The 13,248-nt window shown below is 39.6% G+C and overlaps 1 protein-coding gene across 2 annotated transcripts in view; it reads right to left on the bottom strand.

Moving 5' to 3' along the window:
• gdap2 (ganglioside induced differentiation associated protein 2) overlaps positions 1-12,968 on the bottom strand; it is a 33,247-nt gene extending 20,279 nt beyond the window's left edge. The window contains exons 1-7 of one of the 2 annotated variants that reach the window (XM_006808154.3): positions 12,734-12,968; positions 10,799-11,023; positions 5,393-5,532; positions 4,364-4,517; positions 1,703-1,791; positions 884-960; positions 577-736 (exon numbers count right to left, since the gene is read on the bottom strand). In XM_006808154.3, the coding sequence (XP_006808217.1) occupies positions 577-736; positions 884-960; positions 1,703-1,791; positions 4,364-4,517; positions 5,393-5,532; positions 10,799-10,983 (805 nt within the window). In that variant the 5' untranslated portion in view covers positions 10,984-11,023; positions 12,734-12,968. Of the gene's footprint in view, positions 1-576; positions 737-883; positions 961-1,702; positions 1,792-4,363; positions 4,518-5,392; positions 5,533-10,798; positions 11,024-12,607; positions 12,662-12,733 lie in introns of those variants that run through there. The other variant, XM_035915496.2, reaches the window with a different exon arrangement.
• Positions 12,969-13,248: the final 280 nt, after the last annotated feature.

Here is a 13,248-nt window from a genome sequence, read left to right as displayed (position 1 = left end):
TTGATAGTCGTGTGCTGATCACATCAAACTCTTTCTTTTAGGTGAACACTTTTGTTCAAGGGCTTTGAGACAATCATTGTGACGAGGCATTATGCTGGCTAAAATTTGTCTGCAATACTTCTACGTCAGGTTACACAGTGTCTCCATTCTCATGTCCCGTCAGTGCTTTACTACAAATAAAACAATCATGTCCTGACACTTCAGGAGCCTGAAGGCAGATGCAATCTGATTGACTCACAAAAACAACCCGAGCTCTAAGCTAATCATTATCCAGAGTGTCATCTTCACACTGTATTTAATGATTGAGCTCAGATGTTTTATGGTTCGGTTGGTGAGTGAGTGAGAAACAACATGAATGACTGACAGCCTAAAAAGCCAAACGGCTGACTGCTCGGTCATTTAATCTCACCTCCCCCCACAGAGAAACAGACTATTTCAACTTGACAATTAAGTCCTTCAAATGGAAAGAAAAGCTTTTATTCTACAAATTCAAACTACAGGGAAGAAATGTTTTGTTTCTTTTCGACTGAAATGAAAGTGAAGCATGTAGTGTGTCCCTTTCCGGGAAGGCTGCACCTTCAATGCTTCCTGGTTTCTCTGTGATGCGGATCCGTCTTTCTGGAACCACTGGTTCACCCTCAGAATTGCCGATGTCAGCTGGGATGAGAGGTAGGCAAGCCTTTTCTTCTCCCTCACAGCGTGGGTAGTACAGAGGGAGTAACTTCTTGAACACAGACTGAAAAAGCACAAATATGAATATATATATATATATTAGTGATTAATATGCACATGGCTAACTTAATACAGCTGGTTTTAAATAAGAGGAACATGCAGGTTCAGTGTTTCCTGTTGGTCTAAACTAAAGACAAGAAGTCACACAAACCTCCTCTGTGTCTGAAACTGCAAACACCACCGTTTCTATGCCGTTTCCATGATTCTCCAAGAACCGCCGCACTGTCCCTACAAACACATTTGTTTTGGTTTATTACAAGATAACACAGACAAACAGACAAATAACAGCAAATCTGTAGTTTACAGAGAACTGCAATTTTTCTATGACTAAGAAGAGGATGAAACTAACTGAGATGCATCTTTTTCTGTGGTGTGGACCTGTAGTCATGTATTTAAGTGAACAAACATTTTGCAAACAAGCAGAATAATTACCACATATGGTTCTCTTTGGGTGTTCACTGAACTAATACACTCAACTATGACCCCTGTATATCCAGTCTTACATTCAGTTCAGTTTTTGTGGTTATTTTACAGCCAGTAGTAGCTTTAACTCCAGAGGTGAGTAAGACTTCTGTTTGAGTGGATCTGAGTGATTTCAGGGTGGCAATCTAACCTCTTAGATTAAATTCCACTGTTTTGAATTTGGGCCAATTACAAGCTTGGGGAGTTCAATTTTCCAAACGGGTCACATGAGAAATTGGGATTTTGGTGGAGGGCTGCACCGATAAACTTACAAAGAGAGATAAAATTAATATTGAGCAGAACTCCACAACATGTGACCTCATGGGAAAATCACCCACTGCTGGTGTAGTACGTGCTTGTACAATTATTTGACCTTGTATGGAATATGTGACTAAAATAAGTGTCGCTCCAATAAAAACCTGTGTGTGTGTGTGTGTGTGTGTGTGTGTGTGTGTGTGTGTGTGTGTGTGTGTGTGTGTGTGTGTGTGTGTGTGTGTGTGTGTCTTACTCAAAGCAATGTGTGTTGCATCCTCCAGAGGATAACCTCTTTTGGTTGTGGTCACCACACAGAAGCCAACTGATGCCATTGACTGCTCTCTGTGGTGAAAAATGAAGAAATACAGTCTCACATACTGCACATCACATCTACAGTACACACTGACTATACAATGTCAAATGTGACATATATCATTCCCAATATGTCTACATGTTGTCAATACAAACAATGGTTCAATATAGCACCTTCAGATCCCTCTATTGACCTTGAAGAAAGGTCAGAGGTCAAATGTGACATGATATTTTAAACCTTCATATGGCACTTTCTATATGCTGACAATACACACCAACTTGTAACAATGGTAGTTTTGAAGTTCTCAGGCTTTTCATCAGTTTTTGACCAATTAGTCATTGAGTTGACTTTGAAGATCTTGGTGGAAACAAATTTAAGACAAATTTGAAGGGATTATTATGGACCCCACTCTACAGTTCATTCAGAACTTATTGAGCTGTTGTGTTTATAAACACAATGACACGTCTTGTTAGACCTCACCTCAGCCTTTGATACAGTCAACCATACCATCCTGATAAACAGACTGAGAGACCTGGTTGGGATGTCTGGCTCTGTTTTAGACTGGTTTTCATCTTATATATCTGAAAGAAGCTTTAATGTGTCTGCAAACCAGATCATGTCGGAATCTACAGAGTTGTTGTGTGGAGTTCCTCAGGGCTCTGTGCTGGGACCTATTCTGTTTTTAATATACATCCTTCCTTTAAGTCAGATAATACAGCAGTTTCCTGAAGTATCTTATCATCTTTTTGCTGACGATATTCAGCTATATTATTCTTTTAAGTCTGCTGAAGCTCATAAGCTCTCCAATCTGATTGACTGTTTAACCAACAATAAAAAAAATGGTTGAACAATAACTGCTTACAGCTAAACCCGGCCAAAACAGAAACTTTGATTATTGCACCAGACAGTGCAATACCTGATATTAAACGGCGACTGGGTGACAGGTTGCTCACAGAAACATAACCTTAGAAACTTGGGTGTCATTTTTGATGAAGCTTTTTCTTTGGAGGGACATTTAAATCAGACAGTAAGAACCTGCTTTTTTCACTTGAGGAACATTTCTAAACTTAGATCCATCGTGTCAACAAGTGAACTCGAGATGATAATACATGCTTTTATCTCTATAAGACTTGACTACTGTAACAGCCTGTTTACTTGTCTAAACATGAAAGGGCTAGCCCGCCTACAGGTTGTTCAAAACTCTGCAGCGAGGCTACTGACCCGCTCGAACAAGGGTGCTCATATGACCCCTGTGTTAAAGTCGCTGCACTGGCTACCAATCAGATTCAGGTTCCATTTTAAAATTCTAGTTTTAACTTTTAGAGCATTACAGAGACAGCCCCCCCCCCCCCCCCCCCCCCAACATTGCTGATCTGATTCATACACATACCTCCACTCGTAACCTGAGGTCAGCAAACCAAAACCTTTTAGTGGTCCCCCACACTCGTTTTAAAACCCGAGGGGACCGATCTTTCCAAGCTTTTGCACCCAGATTGTGGAATGCACTTCCCCTATTTCTACGGGGTTTGGACTCAGTGGAGACCTTCAAAAAGCAGCTAAAGACATTTTTATTTCAAAAAGCTTTTAATTAGACCAGGGTTTTCATGGTGTATTTTATGACTGTATTATGTTTTTACCTTGTGACATATGTCTGTGAAAGGTGCTATATAAATAAACTTTACTTACTTACTTACGCGTACACTACCAAAAACATAACATCCTTGATGGAGGTAAAAATGTAATTCCATGTAAAGAAAATGCTGGCAGCCGCCAGTGCTACCCCTCAGTTTTCTAGTAGACAAACCTATGGTATCAATTTGAAAGTCCTAGGTGACCTACGCGAGTTATCGCATTTGCAAGATTTTCAGCAAACTTGTCCTCTGACCTTGAGTTTGAGATTCAAATTCCTCCAAGATTTTTAGTAGATACATGTATGGTATTCATTTAAAACTCCTGCCATGTTCTTGATTTATCACATTCACAAACTCAGGTGTCCATGCTGCCTGCCCACCTGAGGGAGGCGTGACAACAATCTCTGACCAGCCTTTTTACAGCTGAGGGGTAAAAACAAAATACTAAATACCTCCAATACTACTATTTCAATTTTGCCCGCTTGACTTTTTCCTTTCTTTTTTTTTTGTCTTAGTGGGTTCTGCCTTCTCCCTTAAATCATCATCACTGCTCTCTCCACTTCATCATATACTGCAAACATCTATATCACCAAGCAGATCAGGACAGAAATGGCACAATCTGGTCTGTGAAATAGTGATTAGGAAATTGTGGATTTTAATCTGAAACACTGTTTTTTGTTTTTTTTGTTTTTTTTTTGGGGGGGGGGGGGGGGGGGGGGTTGTTTTTAATTTATCCAATGAGTTCATATTTTACAGATGGATTTAATGTTTTTCCATCAACCTTTAAAACGGATCCAACTTTTCTAAAATCAATGTTTCTGTAATCGGAAAAGTTGGAAAGCTCAGTCACTTTCATTCAGTGACTGTTTACTGGTGCCTTCTGACTGAGAATGAAACAGATGAAATTTGTGAAAGTCCGATTACTGCCAAGTTTAGCACGTGAGCTGAATTATAAGTTGCCGATTCTTACGCAGCCAGCTGCATGATGTTTCTGTAGCAGCTGTATAGTGAACTCTCTGCTGCCGTCCTGTATTTGGCTTTGTACTTTGGCCCCACGGTGTGGATGATGAACCGCGCTGCTAGGTTGAAGCCCTTGGTCAGCTTTGCCTCCCCGGTGCGACATCCTAGACACAAACACACAAAAAGATTATTGTATTTATTATTACATGTTAAAAATAAACTCTCATGACTGTTGATCCAGCAAATACACATGTGAATCAGAGAGCCGACAACTGAGTTCATGAAAGGGAAAACTGTTTGCTTTTGACAATTAAATTTGCTGATTAAATTTTCTGGTGTGCTAACCACACAGAGGTTTTTATTTTGAGCACCAGCTTCTTGAAATACTGCATCTTAAAGCATCAATATATATATAATAATGTATATATTTTTAGGTGGTGTTTTTTGATGAAAAGACACTTCCAGTGTGTCGGGGTAAACACCAGTAACGAGACCTTTTATGTACTTGGGACGTCTGAAAAGCCAATCTCAAAAACACTGCCACACATCCACAGTGATGCAGATAATTGAATAACAAACCCAGACATCTTTGCAGGGTTCAGATTTGGATTTGTTCCTTGAAATTGGAGCTCAAATTTCAAAGCATATTACTGGAAGCAATTCTGCAGAAAGTAGTTCCAGTGAAAACTGGGCTTCTGCTTCTAAGTAGACCGTCTTTAACAACAACGGCTCTGTTTCTGGAAACAATGTTTTAGATGACTTTGAAAATGAAATGAAAATGCACAATGGTGGTGAAAAGTCAGAATCAGAGATCTCATCTCAGCTCTAACATCTCATTTGCACGATCAAGAAGCCAGAACATACTTATTTGTGTATTATCAGTACTTTCAGCAGCTGTAGAGACTTGATAAAAGTTACTCTGTATTAGAGCGCCAGCGTGATATCAGATGACTGGTTATATTTAACACTCCCAGTGATATCTCTGAGAAGATCAAAGTGAAATCGAGCTCATTTCAGCAGTTTAACCTTCCACGTCTACCTTTGAGTTTAAGCAGCTCGTCTCGGAGCTCGGGTCCTGCCAGCTGATGGATGCTGTCAGACGTGGGGTTCTTGTCGTTTAGCGACTCGTTGCTGGTGTTCACAACGGCGGTGCAATTCAGCAGAGCAATGTCACCAACACTGTGGGGAAAGGAAAAAAAAAATCTATTAAAACTATACAGAGTAAATACGAATGATATGGGGTATAAAAAAATGTTGTGATGTCATTTTGCCAAAGATGTTGTACAGGTTTTTTTTTTTGCCATAAAACAATGTTTTGTATAAGTTTGTTATTCTGTATTTTCTAGGTGTGGAAATGTTTTGGACAGGACGCAATTTTTGAATAGTTTGACGCTGTATGCAGCTACAACAGATTCACAATGAAACAATAAAGATGCAATCTAAATGCAAACTTTGAGCTTCAATTCATGCGGCTGAAGAAAAATACTGGACTAACCATTGAGGAATAACAGTGTCTCCTATTATTATTATTGTTATTATTAATATTATATATCACTGCCTCCCAGCTCCTAAACAAAAGCTATTTCACAGAGCTGGGCTATTTCTTCTTTATTTATTGAAAATTAAGTGGGTAAACTGTCTTGAGTTTATACCGAGTGTTGTAAGTTGTACCTGTGAATCCATAAGCAGTATTCTAAGGCGCTCAAACAAGTGGAACAAGGGGGTGAGAACAAAAGGAATCCATTAGAAAGTTTGCGGGAACATCAAAGGCCAATTTAGAGCCAAGTGAGATCAGGTCAGACTTCTTAGGGCTTCAGTTCACTTCTTACTGGAGTACAGTGCAACAATAACTCTGTGACAGCAGATCAACATGTACAAAAACCACAGCGTGCTGACCAGTCAGCTGACTGGAAAATTGCATCACCGCCATCATTCATAAAAGCTCTAACGTGCATGCTATTAGATGGTCTATAGATTTCCCATTCTGTCTTCAAGCTATTTTACTGTCTTATAATTTCTAATAGAGCGATTCTACAAGAGGTCACATAGGACGATTACTTGTTAAACTTACATAAAAGTTACAGAAAAGCCCCCTGTCTGTTTGAAATAGTTTTTTTTCCTTCTTTACTTGTACTCAGTATAACAACAGAAGGTGTGCGGCTGAAAGAATGGGGATAAAATTAGCTCATATTCTATAAGAAACCATCTAAATAACTATTTAAAGTCAGATTTACCATGTCTTAATTACAGCAATTAAGCCCTTTTACTTACACGGTCTGCATTTTTCCTTCCAGGCTTTTGATAGACTTTTATAAAATAACGCATTTTCAGTCAAAGTGTTTAATGTGCCCACATTCACCGAAGGGTTTCTTTTATGAATATCGGATAAAAGCACCGTACAGTATGTATGTCCTACACATACACATTAACTGGAGCAGGTATACTGGACTATAGCATGCATTATATTTTTAATCTCATCTCTCTCTAACAGTATTTTGTATGGACGATCACGTTTGAGTCATCATACGTTTCCAACATCACCCCTTTTGGGAACACCGTTGTAGCTACAGTGGGGCAAAAAAGTATTTAGTCAGCCACCGATTGTGCAAGTTCCCCCACTTAAAATGATGACAGAGGTCAGTAATTTGCACCAGAGGTACACTTCAACTGTGAGAGACAGAATGTGAAAAAAAAATCCATGAATTCACATGGTAGGATTTGTAAAGAATTTATTCGTAAATCAGGGTGGAAAATAAGTATTTGGTCAATAACAAAAATACAACTCAATACTTTGTAACATAACCTTTGTTGGCAATAACAGAGGTCAAACGTTTACTATAGGTCTTTACCAGGTTTGCACACACAGTAGCTGGTATTTTGGCCCATTCCTCCATGCAGATCTTCTCAAGAGCAGTGATGTTTTGGGGCTGTCGCCGAGCAACACGGACTTTCAACTCCCGCCACAGATTTTCTATGGGGTTGAGGTCTGGAGACTGGCTAGGCCACTTCAGGACTTTCAAATGCTTCTTACGGAGCCACTCCTTTGTTGCCCGGGCGGTGTGTTTTGGATCATTGTCATGTTGGAAGACCCAGCCTCGTTTCATCTTCAAAGTTCTCACTGATGGAAGGAGGTTTTGGCTCAAAATCTCACGATACTTGGCCCCATTCATTCTGTCCTTAACACGGATCAGTCGTCCTGTCCCCTTGGCAGAAAAACAGCCCCATAGCATGATGTTTCCACCCCCATGCTTCACAGTAGGTATGGTGTTCTTGGGATGCAACTCAGTATTCTTCTTCCTCCAAACACGACGAGTTGAGTTTATACCAAAAAGTTCTACTTTGGTTTCATCTGACCACATGACATTCTCCCAATCCTCTGCTGTATCATCCATGTGCTCTCTGGCAAACTTCAGACGGGCCTGGACATGCACTGGCTTCAGCAGCGGAACACGTCTGGCACTGCGGGATTTGATTCCCTGCCGTTGTAGTGTGTTACTGATGGTGACCTTTGTTACTTTGGTCCCAGCTCTCTGCAGGTCATTCACCAGGTCCCCCCGTGTGGTTCTGGGATCTTTGCTCACCGTTCTCATGATCATTTTGACCCCACGGGATGAGATCTTGCGTGGAGCCCCAGATCGAGGGAGATTATCAGTGGTCTTGTATGTCTTCCATTTTCTGATGACTGCTCCCACAGTTGATTTTTTCACACCAAGCTGCTTGCCTATTGTAGATTCACTCTTCCCAGTCTGGTGCAGGTCTACAATTCTTTTCCTGGTGTCCTTCGAAAGCTCTTTGGTCTTGGCCATGGCGGAGTTTGGAGTCTGACTGGTTGAGGCTGTGGACAGGTGTCTTTTATACAGATGATGAGGTCAAACAGGTGCCATTCATACAGGTAACGAGTGGGGGACAGAAAAGCTTCTTACAGAAGACGTTACAGGTCTGTGAGAGCCAGGGATTTTCCTTGTTTGAGGTGACCAAATACTTATTTTCCACCCTGATTTACAAATAAATTCTTTACAAATCCTACCATGTGAATTCATGGATTTTTTTTTCACATTCTGTCTCTCACAGTTGAAGTGTACCTCTGGTGCAAATTACTGACCTCTGTCATCATTTTAAGTGGGGGAACTTGCACAATCGGTGGCTGACTAAATACTTTTTTGCCCCACTGTACATGGTTAAACAGAAGGCTAGTCTATCGTTGTTTTTGGTCTAAATTAGTGTAAGTGAAACAAAGATATCCTGGGTATGTTGAAAGTGTTTCACACTACAGGCTCCAGAGGTGCCAACATCAAAGGATCGGAAAGAGGAAATCTGCTATTTGGTAATGTCTGTGGGTTTGAAACTTTTTACAAAGAATAAAAAGAAAAAACGAATTCACTGGGTTTTTTAAAAAAGTATTATTTGGGTAACTCATCCATTTGAGTACTGTGAGAATGATGTTTTTGCACAGTCACTTGGAAATAGAAGCTAAAAATCTGCAATTTATTGTTGCATTTTAAAAACTATTGTGTTCTCACAGAGAGTTAAAATTATGAAAACTGTGCCACTGTCCAAACATTTCAACACCCAATTGTACTTCTACTGATGTTCATTATCCAAGTTGCTTTATGTGACTTTTATTGACAGGCATCACCAGGCCCCAGTCTCCAGTAACAGCCCAGTGGTAACCAAAGACTTTTTCTTTACCTCTAACAGTAACAGTGATCGACGGATCAAACATACTGCAAACATTTAGACCTTGAAGACATTTGGCGAAACTTTAATGCTTATTTTAATACCTGAAGTCAACTCTTTGTTCAGAAGCCCTTCAGGTTGTATTAGGAAAAAACAATGAGGAAATGCATGTGTTGACAGTGTTCGATCACAATACATATTCAGCAACCAGGACCACGGAGGAAGAGTTGTGTATTTCTTTTTTTCAGCTCATTCCTCCTAGCTCAATTACAGATGAGTCACCAAATCAAGTCAAGCAGGATGCCTGCAGACAACAGTGAAACAGATCTCGTGCGAATCCCCTGTTCCCGTTTTGTCAAATGCTAGCTTCTGTATTAAGTCATAGAGCAGATATATCCTAAACTAATGAAACGTCCTCTCCCCATTTATGAACAAAGTCATTTAACAACATATAGTACCAGGTGTGCGCTATCAGAGTATCCATGAAAAAGCAAAAAGTTCATTTTAAAACAATAAAAATAGCAACACATTGACAGAGTTATATCATGACTATGACATCAACAAACATTACTTACAGGAAGAGTAACATTGCTACAAGATTCTGTGAAGAACTTCAGTGTGATGATGCTTTGAGGTCCAATGACATTGACTCTGACATTTAAACCAACCATAAAGTAAATAAAATAGAATTATTTGTATTTAATTACTCTATAAATGACTTTCTGTCAAAAGAAATGAGCCAGCAGCTCTTTATCTATTTAATGAGACACTATTAAGACTTTCAATACCGTCAGATACCTTGCTTGGACTTTACTTTTTAACCACCATGGGTTTAAAAGTAAGTCTGAGAAAGTAGTGAAAGAATGAAAATCTAAGCTATAGTCATATGGAACCTCTGATATTAGCTCAAAAATAGACCCCTTTGTCATTCTAGCTGCTGGAAGGTTTAAAAGCACCACTGCTCGAGGGTCAATTCCTCTCAAATCCTGGTCATGCTATTGTGGCAGGAATGTGTGTGCTCTTGATGACTGCTAAGGGGAAGGCTGGCACCACAACAAGGCTCCTAAAGAAAAACTGCTGCCAAGTCGGGCTCCACATAGTCATGCGTTTCTCTACAAAGAAGATTTACGAGGTTATGGACTCTGAACAGGTTTGTATGAGCACATGGACACACAAGCAGCATTTACTACTATATGATACTGCTAATATCAATACATTAATATTACTGCCCGTTTTTAGGATGTATCTAGGATCACACACTTTGCTTAAATGACAGATGATTGATAGCGATTACCAGAATACACAAATATGCATCCAAAAGTGTGTTTGGATTAAGCAGCCAAGTGCTCAAAGTCAACCACTGTGAGTTGGGTTCTCTTTGGTTAAGTGAAACTTTTGTGGGCATTGATCTGATTTACTGATAGTTTCGGTATGATTGGTCACTTTCTCAAAAGCAATGACACACACAGCAGCTTTATCTTACTGCAAAGAGCAGATTTTCATCACTGTGTTAAAAAAAAGAAGAAATTTAGTATGACATAGTTACAAAAAATACATCATATAGACCACCAAAACCAGTTAAAGCTACTTTCAAACTTTAGTTATTTCATTGTGACATTTTTACTTGAATGACTATATGATTCTGTGTCCATCTTTGTTAAGCACTCACTAAATGTGTAGGAAGAAACCGTGGCTGACGTTGTGACCTCTTATGAAAAAGACAGATTTCTACAGAGCAGCAACAATGTGAAGAAACAGCGTGACTCACAAGAGGATGATCTTGCGGTTGATATCTGGTCTGTAGGGGAAGGGTGAGGGGAAACTCTGGCTGAGCATGCTGTGGCTCCGGACCAGCCGTTTCTCCTCGCCATCATTGTCCAGCTGCTGCTGCCATGTGGGAAGAGTCTGGATATCCACAAACTGGGAGCGAGCACCCAGAGGATCCATCCCCATCTGGCACTACAAGCCTCGAGAGGATCACCAACTAGCTGGGCTGCAAGTACAAGATAAAGTCATTTGCCTATTTCCAGTGTCTCCCTGTGGCTTTGACAGACAAAAAAAAAAATCTAGATGATTGTGGAAATGAACAGTGCTCATTTGCTGTGCTTTTGAGAAGATCTGCATTTTGGTTTATTTTCACAGGTAATCAGTCTATCCTAGCTGTGATCGGGCCACAGGTCACCAGTATGTTGCAAGGCTAACACAGAAAACCTGACAACCCATTTATGTCCACATTCACACCGATGGCCACGTTAGGATCACTGATTGGCCTTAACCCCATAAATGACTCAGGGAGGAAGCTGGAGCACCCACACAAACACAAGGAGAACACAGAAAGGTGCAGGCAGGGAGAACTAACTGGCAAAAATGACATTTTCTTTGAAAACTTGAAGGGTAAAAACAAAACTTGTGATTTTGTTAAACATGTTTCAAGGATTGAATCTTTGTGCAAAACCCAGTTCAAGGGTGTTCCAGTCTCCTGGAGGTGGCTCTGGCCTCCAGAGACCTGTTCGGTGGCTATGAGGAGGACATTACAGCATCAAGAAGACCTAATAGGATCACTTAACAGAGCAGTTACTTAGCATATGAAAAATAAATTCAGGTCTGGAAAAAAAAATTCAAACCTATAACACTGAGATGTTATTTTTTTCTATGCAAATACATATGTAACATGCATCCTGTTAATCTATCTAATAAACTGATAGGAGTCTGTAATGGAGCCACATTTTTACTATGTCAGTGACCTACATAGGTTTTACTTATCTCCAGGTCTTCAGATAGTTTGGAAGAAGTACAAAATATGCACGTGACTCTGAGATCACCGTTTGCAATACACAACTGTCAGACAGACAGCACTGATGAGCTCGGCCAGCGTTTTTAACAGCACACATTTCAACCTGGCTTACTGAAACACTTAAAGGAACTCAGGCATCATTATTACAAATAAGCTTTCCCTGCAATGAAAAGTAAAGATGTTTGTCATGAAGCAGGTCTACGGATTAGAGAGCAGAAAACCAGCTGTCGATTCCCATTCCTAATAACGACCTGGAGTAAAGACGGACCTTACAAACTACATGCACGGCTGCCACCAGTCTGATTCCAGACACACATATTAGACTGTCTCTGATTTACGGCGGCAAACTCAACAAGAAACCCTCATGTAATAACATTATCACCAGATAAAAGCTGGGCGCTTCATTGAATACACGTATGACAGTAGTCCCTTTGTTCACACATGTAACACCATATAAACCCCAGCTCGAGATAAAACCCATGTCATGAGCACGACAAAACTCGTGAGCCTTAAATAAGTTCAGTATAACGCAGAAAGTTATTTTTAATAAGCTGGTTGAGCTGTTTTTGTTTGTAATTGTCTGATTTTCTTGCAGTTAATTTGTGGCAAATTGGATACTTTTAATTACTTTTTAGAGCTTTGTAAATCAAATAAGCAGTTTGAAGACATGGCATTTGGCATGTTACTACTCCATTAGCTTTGTAACAGCTGCATTTCATTAAAAATAATCAAACACATGTGTGATAAGCATCCGTCACAAGAAATTAATCATCTGTCTCTTACTAGGTAAACTTCTTTCTCTTCCGAAGCATTTCTATGTCAGGCCAGAAAAGCAACAGTCTCTTTATAAATCGATAAACAGTGCACTTTGGTCAGAGTGTTTCAGAAACCAAACAGACAGTTACCCACCTAGCAATGTATTTCCTTTACAGGGGTGATGTCACGCCAAAATTATAAAAGGAACAATTAATAAATCTTGACACGACACCATATAAAATCAAAACGTGATGTTCATCCTCAGGGTCCTCATACTAACAAGCACAAATACTGCAAATGCAGTCAAAAAGTAAGTTTCAAAGTGCCAAATACAAGGATTTGCACATTTAGCAACCATGCTAAGAGCTGATTGTTGCGGCGTAAAGTCTGGAGTATTAAAAAAAAAAAATCAACATCCCGTTAGGCATTTCAAAATAAACTTCTAGAATTTTTTTCATTTAACTACATTTCAAAAACTACATTTCATATAAGTATGACAACTACATTTTCCCATTTTCTTTGACCTAATTCGTTAATTTCTGAACATAAACTTGTCTGCTTGCATCTTTTTGATCTTACTTATTACATTTATTTCTCAAGTTTCATTAATAAAGTGCTGTGAATGATTAAAAAACGTTTCTGCTAGGTGCTTGGATTAAACAAATCGA

This window comes from Neolamprologus brichardi, chromosome 16 (assembly GCF_056152115.1).
Source record: "Neolamprologus brichardi isolate AB-2024 chromosome 16, ASM5615211v1, whole genome shotgun sequence".
NCBI lineage: Eukaryota > Metazoa > Chordata > Actinopteri > Cichliformes > Cichlidae > Neolamprologus > Neolamprologus brichardi.
Note: the sequence above shows the minus strand (reverse complement) of the source record. Positions and strands in the feature narration are given on the sequence as shown.